The sequence below is a fragment of the Lithobates pipiens genome, unplaced genomic scaffold, assembly GCF_037356315.1.
Source record: "Lithobates pipiens isolate NorthernLeopardFrog02 unplaced genomic scaffold, aLitPip1_a1.2 Scaffold_1, whole genome shotgun sequence".
NCBI classification, from domain to species: domain Eukaryota; kingdom Metazoa; phylum Chordata; class Amphibia; order Anura; family Ranidae; genus Lithobates; species Lithobates pipiens.
The window spans coordinates 130,084,935-130,107,907 of record NW_027507685.1 but is presented as its reverse complement, the minus strand read 5'-3'; the positions used below and the strand labels follow the sequence as shown (position 1 = coordinate 130,107,907).

At 42.4% G+C, this 22,973-nt stretch overlaps 1 protein-coding gene across 2 annotated transcripts in view; it reads right to left on the bottom strand.

The window, feature by feature from the left end:
* Positions 1 to 22,973, bottom strand: part of PNPLA7 (patatin like domain 7, lysophospholipase) — a 620,671-nt gene that overhangs the window by 324,976 nt on the left and 272,722 nt on the right. For both annotated transcript variants that reach the window (XM_077476726.1, XM_077476735.1), the window contains one exon: positions 2,721 to 2,798. In XM_077476726.1, the coding sequence (XP_077332852.1) occupies positions 2,721 to 2,798 (78 nt within the window). The remainder of the gene's footprint in view (positions 1 to 2,720; positions 2,799 to 22,973) is intronic.

Genomic DNA, 22,973 nt, shown 5'->3' with positions numbered 1-22,973 from the left:
CAGCAACCTGCTCTCTTGCATTTTTGAGAGTGGGGTCCTGTAATTGTGCAGCGCCAAAATTATCCCTAGACACCTCTAAGTCTAGTATATTTTGCTCAGTGGGAGGAGCCTCCTCCTCCCCAGCCAGGACCTGCAAAGGAGACCAATCATTTTCATCCTGCACACTTCTATCATTCACAGGGGACAAGGCAACCCCCTTAGAGGTATCCTCACTCCTTTTGGGGATTTTTCTTTTTTCCCAGAGAGCCCAGAATAATGGAAAATCGCGCCCCAATATTACATTATGCATGAGGTTTTTAACCACACCCACTTCATATTGTACGGTGCCTTGTTCAGTCCCGACTTTAGCCAGCACTATAGGGTACACTTTTGTATCACCATGTATGCACACAACACTCATATGCTTTTTAGACTCTAAGTCCCCAGCCACCAGGCTAGCATGCACCAAGGTTACGAGGCTTCCCGAGTCCATTAACGCCTTAACGGGAAGGTCATTGATTGTAATATTGCAGATTTGCGGTTCAGTCTCTAGTCCAGGAACTGCAGCACAAGATGGTTCCGCAAATAGCGACTGACGCCGGCTAGCGTCACACCCCATGGGTTCAGTGGTAAGAGGGCAATGGGCAGACACGTGTCCCGCCTCATGGCATCTCCAACACTGGATAGGGCCTGGTCTCTTTGGCAAGGAGTCCTTTTTAGAGCCCCTTAGCCACCCGGGACCATCACCAGTCTTTTGTCCCTGAGACACCACTTGAGCCCTTTTCCCTCCATCAGCACCCCTCCACACTCCCCCAATAGATGGAAGTCTCTTACCAGCTGACGGCACAGATCTGGCGCTCCGGGGAGGTGAAGATGCTGCAGGAACATCACGGAGGTAGTCCTCAGTCGCCTGGAACCTCTCCACAAGGTTGACAAGTTCGTTTGCATTCTTAGGATCACCTTGTCCCACCCAGCGTTGCAGGTCAGTAGGAAGCGCTCGGAGGTAGCGATCCATCACGACCTTCTCTAGGATTTGTGCAGGAGTAGAAGTGTCTGGCTCCAACCACTTCCTTGCCAAATGGATTAGGTCATACATCTGGGACCTCGCTGATTTGTCCAGACTGTAGCTCCAGTTGCGTACCCTCCGGGCACGGACTGCAGTAGTAACTCCTAGTCGGGCAAGTACCTCCTCTTTTAGCCGAGTATAGTCCTTAACCTCTTGCTCACTGAGGTCATAGTAGGCCTTTTGAGGTTCACCTGTTAAATAGGGCGCAATTACCTCTGCCCACTCAGCGGCTGGTAACTTCTCTCGCTCAGCCACGCGCTCAAATACTGTTAGATAGGCCTCAACATCGTCCTCAGCAGTCATCTTTTGCAGCGCTTGCTGCACAGTCCTTCTCCCAAAAAAAATCTCTGGAGCGGCTCCCTCCACTGTGGGTGGATTAGCAACCACAGGCGCCTCTCGATTTACTATCAGGTGCTCGATAAGTTGTTGTTGGCTTTGGCGCAAAGCTTGCAACTCTTCCTTATGCATCTGCTGTTGTGCAGCCATGGACTGTTCATGTCATCTATTGGCCTCTGTCTGAGCCTGCTGTTGTTGCAAACTCACTTGCATAAACTGCTTCAGCATCTCCTCCATGTTGCTGGACTGTTCTTGGAGTGTAGTTGCAGCTTTCACCCAGGACATAAGCAGCTGTAGCCAAGTCTGTCCACACCGTTGCCCCTAGCAACCGTGTTGCCCGCTTTCTCCACCAATTGTAAGGGATCTTCCCGGGGTAGGGTGAGTTTGGACACAGTTCACAGCAGACTTGGAATTTATAAAGCAGACCTTGGCGTTTATTCGTGGTACAAACAGTCCAACAAACAAAAATATACGGCAACACCGTGCTTTTTAAGTACAACAGAAAAAAAAAAAAAACAACCTAGCCCGGCTGGGCGCTTACTAACAGGTTCTTCTCACCTATCTGACACTTATAAACACAGCGTCTTTCGCCTGGATATCGCAGGGTGGGTTTTAGCTCCAGCAGTGGCTGCGCTCGCAGCTTCCTCCAACACACAGACTGTTCATTTCCCTGTCTGAGAGCGAACACCTGCAGGCCCCGCAGAGCCTTTACCTTCCCAGGCTAATTAGGATCAAAGCTCACCTGATCCAAAACCCAGAACTGGATCGGGGGGTGTGTGGAATGACAGGTCCCTCTACCAAACCTACCTGCCATTCCATATAAACCCAGGCCCGGCAAGATTAAATAACCACTCAGCAGCATATTGCTGCTGAGAAACTGATCCATCCTGGACTTACCATCTCACACTGTGTAGCAACCTAGGTGAGATGTACACCCCCTCGACCACTTCTCCAGTGACATGTCTACAATATATATACATATATATACGAGATTCTGCACAGGAGAGCCGCCCCTGTAGCAGTAAAACGGCTATGGGGCGGACGGCATGTGGTTAAACAGCTTTGTGCCAGTATGCAGTGCTGGTTGCTTCAGACTTATGTAAGAAACGTATTGTCCAAAACAGATGCTTTCAGCGAGGGGGCTTAGGAGCCATTTTGTTCCAAGAGGTCAATGAAACTCCACCTCTACTTTTTGAATATCTAGAGACCATGTTAAAAGTCTTGCCTCATTAGCACTAATTTTCATCAATTTGATCTGTGTGTAAAATCATTCAAAATCAATAATGAAACCATTACTATTGACTGGTGTGGATTGAAGGTTTCTGTATTCCACACTGACCTGGTCTCCTTGTCTGGACAGGACGGTGCCACCCTTGACTTGATGTAAGGTCACTCTTCCATTCAGCAGTGACGGGTCCTGTGGTGGGAAAAACATCAGCCATTAGGAAGAAACTAAGGAACCTACTCCACTGCATGCACCATATATATAACAAATCCACTAAAAATTGGGGGGAAAAAAATGTGGTTGGAAGAGCAGACCATTATTTTTTCTGTAGAAAGACTATGGAAGAAATATGTACAGTTAGGCCTCGTTCACATACTTAACCATGCGACTGAGGAGGTCCATGTTTAGCCACATGGAGATGCACAGGTGTTCAGTGCATTCTCATGCAGGTATTCCCATTGCTGTCAATTGAAATGCAGCAGCTGCATAGTCACAGCCACTGTTCCCAATGTAACATCTGTAGAAGTACAGATGCAGAGCAACATGTCTGCATTTGGGGCCATGCACCCGCACAAATGTCAAACTAGAAGCAGCCTTGCAGCCACTGTATCCCAACAGCAACGGGACTGTCTGCATGGTGCTGCACAGAACACATGTGCTACCTTGTGCAGAGAACAAGGCCTAAAACTAGGGTTCCCACCTCATCCCTTTAAACCCGAACACATATTACACAGGTTCTGTGGCTGATTAAGGTGATAATTAAACTCACGTGGTGCTTTATCTGCATTTAATTATCCACAGAACCTGTGTAATTCAAAGGTGTTCGGGTTTAAAGGAATGAGAGGTGGTAACCCTACCCAACACACTGGTGAGGAATGCATATTTATGCCCTGTGCAGATACCTCTGAGGTCAGCTTCATCTCAAGTAGAAAATCAAAAATCAGTCAGAAAACTCAATCCTGGCTGAAATTTGGCCTTTAAGAATAAGTTGTTTTGTTTTACAAACGTTTATTGAGAAGTAAACCAAAGTAATATAATCAACATTGACATAAATCAAACTGATGAGAACATAAGGTGAAAGTCAAAAATATACAAAAGTAACAATGATGTAATAAAAGGTGTATGGTCTAAAATGTGTTGGGGTAAAGGAGAAGCTGCAGAAATGAGGGGGTGGTGGGTGAGTGGCATCAACCAGGTGAGGACTGCACAAGTAAGAATGGATAAAAGAAGAATAAAGAATTATTGGTACTTGATCCCCCCAAACAACTCAATTACAGGCTAGGGGAAGGGAGTAAACCAGCAGTACTTTTCAGTGAAGTTCCACTTTAAGACCCCTGTTTTAGACAGGATACATGGAGGAATCTGGAGATAAAGGTTATGGCAGTCTTTCAGGTATAGTTAATTAGTATACACTATATTATCAAAAGTACCAACAAGATGGCCGCAGTCCACATGCACAGCAATGCCACGTGTCGAGTTTGGACGCGTGTTGTCGCTGTACATGTGGATTGTGGCCATCTTGCTGGTTTGAAACCAATCTCAATTGTTTACATGACATACTCGTTTTTATCACCCATTGTGCGAGTATATCTATTTGGTCACAACAAATTTCAGGGGGTTTGACATACTACACTATGAAGTGGTATTTGTTTTTACACCTTTTAATATGAGGAGAGATGCCTGAATTCATGCTGGAGAAGTCCGTGGTGGATAAGACTCAGAAGAGATTGGTGTTTGGGCACCAATGACCACCTATAATCTGGCGGTCCATTCCTGAGGGTAAGAGGCCTGACTTACTGTGGTGTTGGTGAAAAACTTTTGTTCCCCTATAAAAGTCAATAATTACTCATTCACTTATCGGGTGTTTCCAGGGATTGATGGAATTTTTCTTTTAATGGACATTTATGCGCTGCATTTTTTTATTTTAAATTCTTGTAGATTGTTGCCCACAATATATGTCAGCTCCTGTTATTTTAACCCAAGCGCAGTAATTTCAGATTTTTTATAAATCAATGTGGTTTAGCAAGGCTCAGAGAGTAGGATCATGGATGTAGGACAAGGGAGCAATGGATATGGGATAAGGGAGTAATTTTCGCTACCTCAATGGCGTATGCTCCATGGGTGCAATGTGTGTGGTGAACATAGGCCCCAAAGGAGGGGTTGGGGGCCCACTGTACCCTCACACATTGTACAGCGTGGGGAGAAGCCAATTCTCTGGTATATTTGGTCTTGGAAAGGAAGCAGGCTGCACATAACAGTTAACCCCACGCCTACCAGAGGTGAATCCCAGTGGGAGCCAACGCCACAGCCACATCTATATTAGGTAACTAGCAGGTGGTACTAATGTGCACGCAAGTTACTTGACCATTGTCAGAGAGAGAAAGGGATGTCTCATCTGATCCTCTTGTAATGGAAATTTGTAGGTTCTGTGTATAATTGTATTCTATTTTATATGTATTGCATAATGCCCTCACTGTGCACACGGCACTAACAATGTTTTCAGTACATGTTTTGCATTCTTTCAAGTCCTGATTAGAATTAGCCTGCCTATGTAACGCCCCTTGTTACCATAAACGTACAATTGTAATATTAATGTGATACCTACGTAATCATGTGTATAAAAACCTTCACATGCGTCATAATAAAGGAGAACGGTTATTTGGAAAGATGCTGAGCGTATCTTTTGTGTCTGTTCCCTACTGCAGTAGTTATTAATTTGGAACCACTAATCAATATGAGGATAGGAGTTGCCTATCATCAAAATATCCATTTCAGGTGGCGAAGCCAGCCAGGTGGGGCTATCAGGTGACCCTGAGTATCCGAAACGAGGAGCTTGAGACGATCCGGGAATTTCTGATAATCAGCCGGCTGAGGTAAGCCTTTTGGTTACATTTGAGTTATCAGACTTCCTTGATCGGTAAGGCATTTTCAGGACAAAGGGTACCTATTTTACTCCCCTTAATCAAACTGTATTGATTAGTGGTTATATGTTATGTTGTCACTGTCTACTGTCCATCAGAGTGTTATAGAGAAAGGGAAGAATAGTGCTGTTCACAGGTATATGTAGTACATCTGCTAGATAAAGTAGTTTAGAGGCAAAAGGGTATAGGCACACGTAGAGAAGACTGGCCAGTCATTATGGGCATTAAATTAAGGGAATGATGGGTAAGAGACCCTCAAAAATGCCCAGCGCAAGAGGAGCGCTATATATGAACCGAAGGTGCGGTTCCGCCTATACTGAGCCCCTAGATTAATGGTTAAAGTGGACAGGGATACACAAAGGGTAACTGGGTCACCACCAAAGTCCACAGGGACAAAGAATCATGCAGAGTATACAGCTAGAGAAACAGCTATCTATGTGAGCAGGATGGATCAAGAGTGACATTAACACTAGACAGAAAGGGACTTTTTGATGTTAAGTTGTGGGATGAATTTGGGGTCAGGCACTACAACTAGTAAAGTCAAGAAACAGTAATGAGAGCTAAAACAGAATTCTTTATATGTTGTCAGAGAGGGAAGATGGGATGAGCACTATGGCTGCCCGTCTGATCATAGAAGGTACAGTATGTGAAGTATGGTATTACAATACATTGGATGCAAAGGATATCAGAACAAAATAAAGAAAGCAGAAGTTTAAGCAAGGAAGTATTTAAAAAGCGTTAAAAGAAAGTGAGAGAATGATATGCATGTGTTGTGTACAAATGGGAATAATGTAAGCGATTTTAGAGATATATTTGAGTATGTTTGTGAATGCTGGAACCTTTTTTTTTTTTTTTTTTGCAGAAGGAGCCCAAAGGGTGGCGCACTGGGTATTGAACTTCCGTTTTATAATTCCGTTGTACGCGTTGTACGTCACCGTGTTCTTGGAGGTTGGAATTTGGTGTGACCGTGTGTACGCAAGAATGTTTGAGCGGAATTCCGTTGGAAAATCCTTCAGAGTTTATTCTGATGTGAAAACCCAACGTGTGTACAGGGCATAAGTGTTGGTCTATCACATAAAATCCCAATAAAATACACCTAAAATTTTTTTTTATACTTAATACTACTTTATTAAAGATTTTTCAAATACAAAATAACAATGTTATACACAATACAAAAAGATCTTCATTTCATACAAAATAATACAATGGCGAAGCTGCGCCCAACGCACACGTTGCCGCAAGCGCGCCATGCACCTTTACCGCCCACCCACCCACCCCTCTTCGAGCACACACTGCCGGCACCAGTCACGCCGATCATAGCTGGGTAGTAAGGGGCTCCAATCGATATGGAGGGGAAGCAAAATAAAGACAAGAAACAGGCAAAGAGGAAGAAAAGGGGTGGTAGGTTGCGCTATGGAACTTATATGCAAGTGAATAGGTAAGAGCAGCCTCTATTAGTATCCACCTGGAGGGGTGGAAAACATTAAAATAGGGGGGTTGCTGTGAATAGATCTGGTGCTATACCTATATGTTATCAAGGAGTATATCACCAGGGGTTCTTTAGTGAGTGGTATTAGGAATGGGGTTGGTTGTGTTGGTGTGCTAATAAATGAATTGAAAATATTAAACCTGCCCAATTATTTAAAAAGTGACAGTGTATAATGTGCTGCCCTAGTGAAAAAAAATCTAATGTAATCCATAGGACTTTAGGTCGGAAGTTATTTATTCAAAAAACCAATTATTTTAACCAATTATTTTAACATCACACAAATTAAATATGTAAACCACACAAGGGAAGAACGAGAGAAATAATAAATACATTGGGGCATATTTAATAACACACAAGTACCAGGGAATTTATCCTATTATTCTTGGAGTAATTTTTTTATTTTTATTTTTGCTATTTTTGCTATTTTTATATATGAATTTATGTAATTTATGTAGCCAGAGAGCTTTTAAATATCCCATATTAAGCAAATTTAACTACAATTATTGAACTTTCACCTCATTTTAATCCAATCCTATTCACTCCCATTTTTTATCCCCCATTTTCAATCCAATCCTATTCTTCTCCATTTTACCCTTCATTCTTAGTTATTTTAATTACCACACACATGCGTGTCCTTATTTTACTTTTATGGCAATTTCTGCCCTGACATATATTGAGTGTCGCTAAGGACAGATCCTCCTTAATTACAATATATCTCTTTCCCTTTAAACAACACACTCAAATCTAAATACTATCTGTTCCTAGGTCTCAATTGTCTTAATGACATCTTACAATTCATTTGTTATTAGTATTTTTATATCTTTTATTTATTTATTTTAATTTCATTGCTGGTTTCCATTGTTGTTTTTATTTTCTATTCACGTTTTCTATATAATATGTTGGTACAAGGATTATATGTGTAATTTGTAATAGCAAGTATCCCTGTATGCATATATATACATAGAGGTCATGAAAAACCTCCGGTGGGTTAAATTATAAGTGTCAGCAGCAGGAGCATAATCACCATCGCGCTCTATTCCATTACAAGGGCATTCCCATAGTCAAAATGGCGGCGATTGCCCGCGCATGCGCGATAGGTGTATTGTGCTCTATATAGAGCGTAAGGTGTATGAAGATGGCCGCCCCAGATGACGTTCTAGTGACGAAACGCGTAGGGCGTGGCCTATCGACATACACCTTCAACATAGACGGCGGGGAAGCCGAACGGAACGCTCGTAGCAGCCTTTCCACATTATAGACGGCGGGGAAGCCGAACGGAACGCTCGTAGCAGCTTTTCCACATTAAAGATAAACAAACCATATTGCTATTATTCCTACTCACAAATTGTAAGTAGTTTTAATCTTTGTCAAATAAACTGTTTCCCATACGGTATCACACTATGGATGGTCCTCTTTTTTAACATATATACTGTGGCACACTCCACCTGGAAATAACGAGGGATCCCCAACAATTTACCAGAAGCAAGCCAGAGAGCGACACAATAGCTTATATTGTGAAGGCTGATCCACCCCGGATGGGGTCTTTTTTCCGGTGAGAGTACAACCTAGAAGTGTCCACAATGCATGAAGAATAGGATTTGATTTTATCACATCCCTTCTCCCCATTCACGGGATAACCCCATCAATTGTATTTCACTAGAGACTTTTGTTTTATTTTGATTTTTATATTCATTTGTTAAATTTTTTTTTTTTTTTTTTTTTTTCCTTTTTTTCCCTTTTTTTCTTTTTTTTTTTTTCTTTTTTCCATTTTTAATTTTTGGCATGTTTCACTTGATGCATTGATATTTATCACTCATTTATTGTATTTTTTACTTGTTGCATGTATTTATTTCACCGTCACATCAGTGCACCTTTTAAAAAAACAGCACAGTCAGTTCTGGTTTTATACTTTATTGTCATTAATATATTAGCTATATATAAAAAGTACTAGCACTTTATGTATTTAATATACTAGTAACCGGTCACAATTTTTGAGGATTACAAGTCTTTGTTTACATACATTTTTGATTCGCACTTTTATAGCCAGCACGCTGGTAAATATTTATTGTTGTGGAAAATACTTTTATTCTTTCATTTTTTTCACTAGGGCAGCACATTATACACTGTCACTTTTTAAATAATTGGGCAGGTTTAATATTTTCAATTCATTTATTAGCACACCAACACAACCAACCCCATTCCTAATACCACTCACTAAAGAACCCCTGGTGATATACTCCTTGATAACATATAGGTATAGTGCCAGATCTATTCACAGCAACCCCCCTATTTTAACAGGCAAAGAGGCCCCCCCCCCCCCCGAGGACTCCCCACAAGAAAGCCCACCCGGGGGAGGGGGAAAGAAACCCCCCACCTCCTGCCCACCAAGCGGGTGCTAGTCCACCCTCACGGTAGACTCACTCAGGGGGTAGCCCATGCTGATCAGCCAGGGGTTCCATAATATCCCAATTTTTTTTAAGTTGTTTTGTTTTATAAACATTGCTCTCTCACACCAAATTGTAGAGTTGATTGCGTTAACCCATTGTCCAAATACCGGGGGATTTTTGGCTTGCCAATTTATTGCTATCAGCCGTCTGGCCTGGTACAAACACCTCAGGACGGACGGCTTAGTTGGAGGAGAAATTCTATCCTCCTCAAATATCCCCAATAAGCAAATCCTGGCCTCAGGTTTCAGGGTGGTCTTAAAAACCCTGTTTATTTTAAGAACTATTTCTAGCCAGTAACTATACAATTTTGGACATTTCCATACCATATGGAAGAGGTCTCCCGATGCCCCACATCTGGGGCATTCGTCTCTAGGTTTCCTACCCATTTTCCACAACTTATAGGGGGTATAATATACCCTATATATAAGGAACAAATGGGACACTCGCTGAGATGGAGATATAGAGACCAGGTTCCCCTGCTCGAGCGTCTTATCCCATTGTTCTTGGGTTATCGGGCCTACATCCCTTATCCAGCCCTGCCTGCTCTTAGCCGGACCCTCACCTTTCAAGATCCTTCCTCTGATCTTTGTGTATAACCGAGAGATCTGGCCTTTTGCTTGCCTTCGGTCCATGTCTCTGAAGCAGGGGGATTTCAGTCCGCTCAATAGCGAGTGACCCATATTGGGCTTGAATTCCATGTCTCAACTGTAGATATTTATAAAACGTCCTGTTAGAAACATTGAATTCCTGGCCAATATCTTCGAAGGATTTCATTACATTCCCTTCGTATAGGTGCACCAGTCTATTAATCCCCTGTCTGTCCCATTCTAGAGATCTGTCTATCTTGTTTAATTCACTCAGATGACGGTTATGCCATAGGGGAGTGTAAGCAGTTACTCCCACATATCCCAACTTTTGCTTTGCTTTCTGCCATACCTTCCTCATTAAAACATTAGTGGGGCATCTATAGGCAAATGAATTAGCCTCCAAGACTTCAGATAATAACTTATGGGGTACCCCCACCATCATCAGTTTATGGTTTGGGGACCCTCCCTCTTAGAGCCCCGCCCCTGCTAAATGCTGGAGTTGAGCAGCCAAGAAATATGCTCCCAGATGGGGTATGGCCAATCCTCCCTCCATGACGGGGAGCTGCAACATATGTAACCCTATCCGGGCATGTCCCTTTTTCCAAATTAAATCCCGGATAAGTGAGTCCATTCTTTGGAACCGTTTCTGGTTAATCCAGATTGGGGAATTGTGTAGAATATATAGTATTTGTGGCTGCAAAGCATTTTTATTAGGTTGCAGAGTCCCGCCACGGAGAGAGGGAGGCCACACCATCTGTTAAGTTTCAGCTTCATTTTAGCCAATAATGGTGCTTTATTCTCGTTAACATATTGGTTTACTTCCCCCGAGATCCAGATGCCCAAGTACTTCAGCCTGGCCACCGTCTCCAGGCCTGCGATCGTTGGCAACACCATTTGATCAGCCGGTCTGGGCAGTGGCAGGAGAGCTGATTTGTTCCAGTTAATTTCTAGACCGGATTGTTGACCAAACTCCCCCATCAACTGCACAACTCTGTTCAGGGTAGAGTCCATATCTCCAATAAAAAACAGGACATCGTCCGCGAATAGGGCAATTTTATCTTCTACTATTCCACGCCGGAATCCCTGGATGTCCGGGCGGGATCTTGCCAAGACCGCCAGGGGCTCCATAGCTAATACAAATAAGAGGGGGGACAATGGGCACCCCTGTCTTGTTCCCCTCTCCAGCTGGAATGCTTCAGAAAATTCAGTTCCCAACTTGATTTTGGCCCTAGGTTTGTTATACAGCAATTTTATCCATTGGATAAATAAGGGGCCAAAGCCAAACCTCTCCAACACTCTCCACAGGTAGCCCCATTCCAGACTGTCAAAGGCCTTAGTAGCATCCAGGGCTAGAATAGCTCCCAGCCCAACATTGTCCCTGGGTGTTTGAACATTAAGAAAAACTCTTCTGATGTTAGTGCTGGTTGCCCTACCCGGGATAAAGCCCGACTGGTCTGGATGTATTAGTTTATGGATATATTTATTTAAGCGGATTGCTAGGGCCTTGGCTAGTATTTTAATATCTTGGCCTTGGCTAGTATTTTTAATATCCCTGCTGTGCTCCGATATGATGAGACTTCCTGTTGATCCTTCCCCTCCTTAAGTGTTAAGATAATATTGGCCTCCTGCATCGAGGCGGGAAGTTCACCCACCTCTAATGCCTGGTTCAATGTCTCCAAGAGTTCCGGCAATAGCGCTTCCCCATAGCGCTTGTAAATTTCTGATGGTAACCCATCTGGGCCTGGGGATTTATAGTTGGGCATTTCAGCTACTGCATTTTTTAACTCCTCCAACGTGAGTGGTAATTCAAGGGACAATTTGTCCTGTTCTAGTAATGTTGGAATTGCTGATTGAAGTAAAAAGTCAGAGACAAGGCTGCCTTGACCCTGCGTAACTGATTTATATAGGTTTTTATAATAATCATGAAGTACCCTCATGATCGCAGGGGGGCTAGAAACAAGATCGCCATTTGGTGACTTAATCACCTGAGATACTGTTGGGGAGCCGTTAGTTTGGACCAATAGGGAGAGGGCTCTACCCACCCTCTCCCCTTCGCCAAAATAATGCTGGCGTTGAAATATACGCCTGTCCTCTGCCTTTTTTAAAAGAGCCATTTTGTAAACTTGTTAGCTATCCAGCCATACCTTCTGACTTTCGGGCGATGGAGCTTCTATATATGCGCTCTCCGCAAGGGTAACTTTATTTCTTGTAGCTAGCTCCTGTTCTCGGGCTTTCCTCTTAATTATTGCAATTTGCTGTATTAATGTGCCTCTGATATAGGCTTTTAGGGAGTCCCAGACTATACCAGGTGGAGCTGTGCCCTTGTTTATTTGAAGAAATTCCCTTATCTTATCCTGAGAGGGGCTTGAGCTGCCCATTAATTCCAACCAGCCAGGGTTTATCCTCCACTCCCCTAGGCCTGTTCTAGCTCCCAAAGACACTATCATGGACAGGGGGGAATGATCTGAAATCCCCCTTGCCCCGTATTCTATATCCTGTACCACCTCCGCCGCCTCTTTATTTCCGAAAACCATATAAATTCTTGATAATGTGTAGTAGGTACTAGAAAAACAAGAATACTGCCTTTCCTGAGGATGTCGTATTCGCCACAGATCATTTAATCCTATTTCGGATAAGAAACCCTGCAGTCGCCCTATTCTAGCCCCATCTGGTTTAGGAAATCTGTCCAAGCTCCCGTCCAACGTTTCGTTAAAGTCACCTAATATTATACACGGAACACCTGGTTTGTCCAAGCAAAACGCCAGTAATTTATACATAACCTCCAACTTGAAGGGAGGAGGTATATAAATGTTAGCTAGGATATATTGCTGCCCGCCCAACAGACCATATAAAAAAAACAAATCTCCCCTCCTCATCAATAGAGGACTCCTTACACAGGAAATGCGTGCCCCTTCTAACCAAGACGCTCACTCCCCTAGAATATGATGTATGAAAGGAATGGTAATATGCCAGAAATTTCCGGTTATTTAACAGTGGGGCTGTGCTAGAGGTTAAATGCGTCTCTTGGAGAAAAAGCAAGCCAGGGCCCCCCCCCTCTGTTTCCACCATGACTGCTGCTCTCTTTTTTGGATCCCCCAACCCCCTGACATTCCATGAAATAATATGTACACTACCCATGAGCGTTGATGATTGCTATACCGGCTGGGGGAGGGGGGAGGGGGGGGAGGGGACCCGTCCTCCCTCGACGGGCCCTCGCACCCCACTCTCCCCACCCGAACCTCCCATACCAGCAGTGCGTGCTCGAAGTACCCTTCCATCCCTACTACCCTCCCACTCACCCCCCGCCCTCCCTCCCACCCCCCTACCCGCCCGTGCCCATCAGGGCATCCCCTGGGGGTCACTATTGTGGCCCAATTTTCCATACACTCAGATCCCAAAGCGCCCAGCCCCACTCCCCCTTTTCCCCTGATTTACCTGGAAACTCAAAAACTCCCTAGGCTTCATCCCCTCATCCTCGCTATCCCACTCCTCTTTGGGTAGCATTTGAATAACGTAGACTTAAACTAGCCTTCCATTACACCCAACTTTACCAGAGAGATAAAAAAAAAAAACAACAAACAAAAAAAAAAAAAAAAAGGGGGGGGAACCCCAGATAGTGCCTTACCAATGAACTTATATATTATATTTTGTGCAATTCGCCTATTCGCGTATTTCATATCCTCCCCCCCCCCCCAAAAAGTGTTCGACTCTTGTGCCAATCTCATAGAGAGGAAATCCATACGCCTCCCCTCTCTATATATATACGAACTACTTAACCGCTTTCTCAAAAAAAAAAAAAAAAGAACAGAGACAAACCCCCCCCCCCCCTCCCTAAATAGTGCCTTACCCATGAACTTATATATTATAATTTGTGCAATATAAATTCGCCTGTTTCATCAGCACCCCCCCCCCCCCCTCCAGTAAATGTTCAAATCTTGTGCCGATCTAGAGAGGAAATCTATATACCTCCCCTCCCATCAAATATGCTATCTACTTTGACCACTTTCTCATCTATTTAATTTCTTCCCTCTTTTCCTTCCTTTCTCCCTTCTCTCCCTCCTTCTTTACCTCCCCTTTTCCCTTACCCTCTACCCTTCCTTCTTTAGAAAAAAGAACAAAAAAAAAAAACAGGGGGGGAGGGGATGCTCAATACTACCCCCCTAATACATTCCTATTAAACATTTATAGTGAAATTTATACTGTATAATTCTATTCATTCCATATCCCTTCCACCCCCCTCCTCGCAAATAAGTGACCCTTTAGTGACATAACACATCTTAAAGCTGTAACTCCCATTTATACATTCTATTTTACTGATTAATACAATTTTCCTCGTGCGAATATTGTGCAGTTCTCATTCTGGAAGACAAAAAAAAAAAAAAAGAAACCAAAAAAAAGGGGGGGGGGGGAAGCAAGGGGGAGAGGAAAAACCTCTCAAAAAACTAGTTTTCCAATCGTGATAATTCTAAGGAGAACTAGAGATCTTTTTTATGTTCCTCCAGCCACTTTTCCGCCTCATATGGAGCGCCAAAAAAAAAGGTTGAGCCCAGAGCAGTTATGCGCAATCGGGCAGGGTACAGGAGTGCGTAGCTTATCTTATATTTTTGGAGAGTTCGCTTGATGGGGATAAACTCTGCTCTCTGCTTCTGTAGGTCTGGTGAGAAATCTGGGTAAAACGATACCCTGGTCCCCTTATAGAAGATGTCCCTCAATTCCCTAGTCCTGCGCATCAAAATAGTGCGATCATTGTAATTCACGAATTTCAAAATCAATGGCCTAGTACGTTCCTCTGCTGCCCGATATCTTGAGGGGACTCTATGAGCCTTTTCTATGGCAAAAAGTGGAGTAAAAGAGGTGTCACCCAGAAGTTCTCTAAACCAGTTTTCCAGAAAGTTTATAGGGTTAGGGCCCTCACTCCCCTCTGGAAGACCAATCAGGCGAACGTTATTCCTGCGATTTCTATTTTCCATTTCGTCTAATTTTAATGCTTGCGTAGCTATTTGTTTCTGTAGCCCGGTCATTTTTTGCTGTAGTGGGAGGAACTCGTCCTCAACCATGCTTAATCTTCCTTCTAGTACCATGGTTCTTTCCATTGTATTACTCAGTAATTGGCCCATAGAGTGTAATTCCGTTTTAATACTACTCAGCTGATTATCGAGACCACAAATAGAAACTTTGCATTCGTTAATTGCTTGCAGTATGTTGCGTAGTGTAGGTTCACCGCTCCCTAGCATAGGGAGCTCCGCTAAAGCTGTTGTATTATGTGCTATCTTGCTTGCTGCCAGAACCGAGTCGTTCACCTTACTTCCAATGGGTGAACGAACTGGGTTTGGTGCTAGTTGACTGGTACTTCTCCTATCCGGAGCGGCCCCCTGTGGCCTTGTTTGCCCTGCTGGCTGATGATGGAGTCCCCTTCTGGTAGGAGAGGTTGCGTGGGCAAAGCGTTCGAGTTTTGCGGCTGCTACAGCAGATGCCTGGCTTGCTTTTTCTTTGGCGGCCCGGGTTTTTTGGTTCCCCTCACTAAGCGAACCGTCCTCAGTGGCCCGTTTACTGAGCATGGTATAACGACCAGAGTTAATATTTACTTAGCTGATAGTATTGCTGGAACCTTTAGTTCCATTACTTGTGTGTGTCATGTACGCAAATGTGACCCCCTTCTTTGTGCTCTCCTCAAAGAATGTGGCTGGCATGAGAGGTTGGTGATAAGCTGGAAGGACACCATGCCAATTTCAGTTTTTTTAGACAAAACATTTATAACAAAATGTGCCGGATTAACGAATCTAATGATAAACAATGCAATCACAATTATTTTTGAATCTGTTTTCCAAACATGGTAGAATCAAGGTTACATTTAACCATGTCTTACACTAATTGAATATCTTTTGATAGTGGAAACAGTGCATTAAAAAAAAAGAGAGAGAAATTGAGTTAAATGAAGTAATATGTCCCCCTTTAAGGACATTTATCTGTGCATATATATTAGTGTGTGATATTGAAATTATCATACGAGTATTAATTTCTAATATGAGTTTAACAATTTTATAAATAAATATAGATATATTGAAACTGGTTTAGACAACCTTTGGTTGGAAATGAAATCAAGGTTAATGGGGAAATTGGTAAAAATGGAATTAGTTTAGATTAAGATAACAATTTTGTAATTTTACATTTATTGAGTGGAAAGAAAAAAAATATTAAGATGAGGTTGTTAATTTGAATACAGCTGCAATAATGTTTAACAAAGCCAAGATGAATGGGATACATAAGGAAGTTTTTCTACAGAAATGAAATCTTAAAGTCTGATAATAACTTGATGTGCGGTCCATGATGTGAGAGTAATAATAACATTTAAATATAACAGACCCATCACATCAAGTCCACACACCCTGTTAGGATAGCTGCTGCCTGCAGCCAGTTGGTTTATAGTTTTTGATGGCCAAGTGCTTTCTGGTCCGTCATACATATTGTTGGTCCTTTTGTTTTTATGTATTTTTATTTTTGAAATCCAAAGCAGAATGTGTGGATTGTGAAATGATGTGCCCCTTTTCCTTGTAAGTGCAGTGGGTGTAAGTAGAAGAATATTTTGGATTTATGGACATCTCTGCATGACTGCAGGGTATTCTTATCATTTATTATAATATTGGCAGGAAAAAGTTGTCTTTTTGAAACATGAAACTGGAGTTCTTACACAAACAGCATGATAGAAAACAAGCCATTATTTATTCAAGCTGGACCCAGTAATGAAGGGTTCACTCCGATGTATCAGAGCTGTAGCTTTATGCAAAGTTGCTATTACACAAAGTTACAGATATTATTTTGGTTGAATATTTAATTTTTAATGGTCCGACATTATGCACAGCAAATATATAACTAACTAAGTGTTTGTCTAATGAAAGTTTCAAAATATGAATTTATTTTGTGTGTTTATGTACAAATCTAACAATGAAAAATGTGTACATTTGAATCCAGCCACCTTATTGCCTCTATTGAAGGAGGCTAGAGACAAAGAAAAAACACATATGTTAAATTGATGATGGAGGAATCAGCTGCTGTGAGCCCAGTGCAGGACACACTCCCTGGAGACCCGAGTATTTACTTTTTTGTAGTGTTATTCCTGGTTTTATACCGAGGATGAAGTTTATCACCCAGAAGGATTCCCTGTATTCAGAGTTTCCCCAGCTCCAGAAGCAGAGCTCCATGTTTTAGAAAAGCCTGTGAGCTAGAAAAAGAGTATATATTTATATAGATAGTCGAGCTATAGAGAGCTTTTGGTTCCATTTGAAGGGCCAGAAGTTTGTTTTTACTTTGGCGGGTAAACCAATCAAGCATGCCAAGCTAATTTGATCGGCTGTTTTCAGCCTTCCAGGTTCTTGCTGAGGTAGCCATACTAACTGTAAAACTCACATATGGAAGCAGAACAGGCGACTCTAAGGATGCTGCATTTACAGCCTCGGACACTTGCTGGGTCTGTGCAACTCACAGATTCCACCCTAGTTCTGGCCCAGTATAGCTGGGATTAATAATTCAACTTTAAGGACCCCAGAACGAGAAGCACAAGTGGTCCACAGAGGGCAACTTCTTACGAAACAAGACTTTGGAAAAGGTGATCATTTATGTTTGCCAGACATTCTTTTCCCTTAAGCTTGACACATGGACCGTGTCATCAGTCACAAGTAGTTATGGCTGCCTTAGTAAGAGGGCGTAGAGCGTGGGATAGAGCCAGGGTTCTCCACAGTTGTTTTTATAACATACCACTTCTTGTTTTACTTGTTACTAAAGGTGTTACCAAAAGCTGAACATCCCTTCCAGAGATAACAAAAAGATATATCCAGATGCCCAAGTCAGGATCTTACGAGTATGCATTTTGTTTGTATGGACATGTTTTCTGGATGTCCAGTGGCAAATGCTACTGCAAAGGCCACAGTAAAAAGGTGTTATCAGAAGTAGTTTTTAAGTGCAGAGTGCAGAATCTACAGAGTAACAGAGGAAATCATTTTTATAGGAGAGTCCTTATTAGAAGTTTTGAGGTTTTATTTTTACACCCCCTACTGTCTACAATGTAGCGGAAAAAGTAGAGTAAGAAACTAGAAAACTTTTGGCTGAATGTTTTATTATATTTTATCAAGCCCGTAAGTGGATGTTGGACTCTCTCCCTTTGGGATTTGGTTTGGGAGTGTGTTACTCACTTGCTTATATTTTGTCTTAGCAGCTGAAGATCTCCATTCGGATCTCACAGAGAATGTTGCTGATCTTTTAAGGTTTTTGACAAACTTATTTATGTGTTTTCTCCCCAATTCCAGATCCTAAAAGTTTAGAAGGATCTAAAACTAAAGCCAGGTGACATGTGGATTGTTAAGAGACATTTATATATAAGGAAATGTTTGGAGACTCAATACAGCATCTATTTCATGTACAGTTTTGCAAAACTTGAAGGAAAAGTCACCTGGATCCACACCAGACAGTGAAAAAATGTCCAAATTAAAGAAATCTCTGTGTCTGATTTGTTTCCCTCTTGCGATAACAGTCTAGGGTATTTTTTGATTCAATTACTTTAATTGTAAGGGATATATATATTTGAAAAGTAGTTTAGCCATGTTGAAGTCATATTTGTCTTTTGTACCTCTTCCATTTTATGTAGAATTGTCTGTGTTTACATATGCTGATAAGTCAGCATACCAGCAATTAAGCTAGAAGGCCATTCTGGCCACAGGAGTGTACAGCCAGTACTCTGTAAATATGTCTTATCAATCGTTTTTCACAATGAAAAGTCATTTTGTAATGAAAAAGCTGCTCAGCTATTATTTTCTCCACAATGGAGTTTTTGCCTCTTTGGCCAGGACTACCTCCACCTAAGCATGTGGAGGTTCCAGGTTAAAGGTAATAGCAGGTATGGTTAGTGATCAAAATATTGATCAAAAGAGAGGAGACTGTAATGGAAATTGGTAGGTTCTGTATATAATTGTATTCTATTTTATATGTATTGCATAATGCCCTCACTGTGCACACGGCACTAACAATGTTTTCAGTACATGTTTTGCATTCTTTCGAGTCCTGATTAGAATTAGCCTGCCTATGTAACGCCCCTTGTTACCATAAACGTACAATTGTAATATTAATGTGATACCTACGTAATCATGTGTATAAAAACCTTCACATGCGTCATAATAAAGGAGAACGGTTATTTGGAAAGATGCTGAGCGTATCTTTTGTGTCTGTTCCCTACTGCAGTAGTTATTAATTTGGAACCACTAATCAATATGAGGATAGGAGTTGCCTATCATCAAAATATCCATTTCACTCTCTCTGCCGCTACCCAGGTGCCTCACTTAGTACTGACCTCTGAGCTCTGCTCACTTGCTACTAAACTGCACGTAGTTTCTCTTTAAGCCATGGTCAATATTCAGCGCAACAAAAACTGCACCCAATTTTTGCCATGGTGTGCCTTGCTTACTACTGAACTCTGAACTACTGAACTCTGCTTAACCTAGTACTGATCTCTGACTTCTGCGTAACCTAGTACTGATCTCTGACATCTGTGTTACTTGTTACTGATCTCTGAGCTCTTTCTCACTTACTACTGACTTCTGAACTCTGCCTCACTACTGCCCTTTGATCTATGCATCAGTTTCTACGGAACCCCTTCACTCTGCTTCCCTTTTAGCCACAGACAATATTCGGCACAATAAAAACCACACCCAATTTTTGCAAAATTCTCTACATCACTCACTACTGATCTCTGACCTCTGGGCCGCTTATCACTGACCTGTGAGCTCTGCATCACTTACTACTGAAATAAAAAGCAATGTCACTTCCGGTATGTGCGTTCCACAATGGTTTTGGAAGCATGGTGGCCATGCTGCCCTCTCGCTCTCCCCTCCTTCTGCAGCTGCTGGCTGGCTTAGCATTGTGGAGCCTGTGACAGGAGCCAGGATACTGCATTGACCATTAATGCTGAATCTTGTAAGTGTTTTAACCTTATGTGTATTATACTATTGGAATACTGCACTTAGAAGCGCCTACTTGTTGCTTTTTATTATTGGATTAGAGTTGCTTCTGCTCACCAAAGTGCTGCTCCAGTGTCAATCCAGTCCTCATACATCCTTTTCCATGATGGATCCCTCCCTGCTACAGCTCTTTGGAAGTCTTGTTGACAGAACCCCCTATCCCCTTTACTCTTTTCATCACTTACTGTTGACTTCTGCATCAGTTACTACTGACCTTTGAACTCTGTGTCACTTACTACTAAACCCTTGCATTCTGCTTTCCTTTTAACCATGGCCGATATTTAGTGCAAAAAGCCCCCCCCCCCAAAATCTTGCTCTGTGCGCCCCACTTTTTTCTTGCTGAGGGGGGCCTAACTTGTGAGCATGCACACAGACTCACTACTGGCATAAAATCCTCTGCCAGGTCTTCTACAGAATTTGGGGCAAACATGATCAGTTTATCAACACTGGGACTGAAGAAGCCTCAGATATATTTTAGGAGTTTTTGTTGTTGTATCTTAATATGTGATTGGTGATGGAAACTGGGAGGACCCTGAGGGCATACAGTGCTCAGCAATAAATAAGTGCACCGGGGTGGGGGTGGGGGGGGTCCAGAGGTAGAGATAGTGATAGTCAGCACGGAACATATTCCAGAGGGTATTATTGGGGACATTAGTGGTAGGTTGACCAAAGCACATAAACTCAAGGCAAGTACAGCAGCAAGTCCTAGTTGCAATATTGGAACACCCAGAGGGTAGTCTGCGACCGGTCTAAACTACGTGGCATGTTCACCAATGGCGGACACGATGGTTGAACTAAACTAGAGATACTGTTGTACGAGGAGGATTTGGATTTTGTGGGAATTTCAGAGACCTGGTTCAACAGCTCTCATGATTGGCTGGCAAACATTCAAGGGTATACCCTTTAATGGTAGGATAAAGAGGGTAAAAAGGGGATATGGGTATGCCTATATATCAAGAATAATGTACAAGTTAATTTGAGAGATGACATCATTAAGGGAGCTATGGAGGAGGTGCAATCCGTACGGGGAGAGCTCCAAAGGGATGAAGCTAAGGGGAAAATAATACTAGGAGTATGCTATAGGCCCACTAACCTAAGGGAGGAAGGGGAGACAGATCTATCACAATTTGGATTAGCAGCAAGGATGGGAAGTGTTATCATAATGGGGGGGGGGGGTTTAACTATCCAGACATAGATTGGGCGGAGGGAACTGCGCATTCATCTAAGCCCTTCTACACACTGTCGGACATTCCGACAACCAAATCCATCAGATTTTGTCTGACGGATTTTGTACGAAACTGGTGTTGCATACACACGATCGGAACAAAGTTGTCGGAAAATCCAATCATTCGGAACATGGTGATGCTCGTTGCGTACGACGTGACTACGTTCAGGCTAATAGCCAATAGTTTTGGTCTAGGAATTTGATCTGAGCATGCATGGCACTTTGTCTGATCGGAATTCTCTACAAATGATCGGACAAAGTCCGATCGGATCATGTTGTCGGAAAATTTTACAGCCCAGCTTTAAAACTTTGTCGGTTGGATATTCCAACGGAAACAGTCCGATGGGGCCCACACACGGTCAGATTATCTGACAACACGGTCCGATCAGACATTTTCCATCGGAATGTCCGACCGTGTGTACAAGGGCTAAGGCTCACCAGTTCCTAAATGTCTTGCAGGACAATTTGATGGGTCAGATGGCAGATGCACCAACTAGAAATAAAGCGTTACTGGATTAACTAATTACCAACAATACAGACCTGATCACGGATGTGGAAATACGGGGCAATTTAGGGTACAGTGATCACAGATCAATTGGCTTCAGTATAAATCACACAAATAGGAAACATAAGGGCAATACAAAGACACTGAGCTTCAAAAAGAGCCAACTTCCCTAAACTGCGAACCTTGCTAGAAGGCATAAATTGGGATAAAATCTTAGGAACACAGAACATGGCGGAGAGATGGGTTTCCTTTAAGAGCATATTAAATAAGGGCATTAGACAATGCATCCCATTGGGTAATAAAAATTTAAAAGCGCAAACAAAAGGATGGCTTAACTCCAATGTAAATATGTATATAAAAGCAAAGGAGAAGGCCTTCAAAAAATACAAGGTTGAGGGATCATCATCAGCATTCAGACTTTATAAAGCATGCAACAAGAAATGGGTGCAATAAGGACAGCGAAGATAGAACATGAAAGACACATAACGGAGGAGAGAAAAGAAAATCCCAAGAAATTCTTTAAGTATGCAAACAGTAAAAAAGGGAGGACAGACCATATTGGCCCTATAAAGAATGAGGAGGGACATCTGGTTACAAAGGATAGGGGATGGCGAAGGTATTGAATTTATTCTTCTCCTCAGTCTTCACAAGGGAATCAGGGGGCTTCAGTAAGCAAAACTGCAGTGTTTATCCTCATGACACATCGCAGGAAGCACCTCCATGGTTAACAGAGGACTTGGGAAACTTAACATTAATAAATCACCGGGACCAGATGGCTTGCACCGAGGGTACTTGGAGAACTCAGTCAAGTAATTGCCAGACCATTGTTCCTAATTTTTACCGACAGTCTACTAACTGGAATGGTACCAGCTAATTGAAGGAAAATCAACGTAGCACCAATATTTAAAAAGAGCCCAAAATACAGACCAGTTAGCCTAACATCAATAGTATGTAAACTCTTGGAAGGGGCTGATAGGGGACTATATACAAGATTTTAGTGATGAGAATGGTATCATTAGCATTAATCAGCATGGATTCATGAAGAATCATTCTTGCCAAACCAATCTACTAACCTTCTATGAGGAGGTGAGTTGCCAGCTAGATAAAGGAAGGCCCGTAGATGTGGTGTATCTGGATTTTGCAAAACCATTAGACACAGTTTCCCATAACCGTTTACTGTACAAAATAA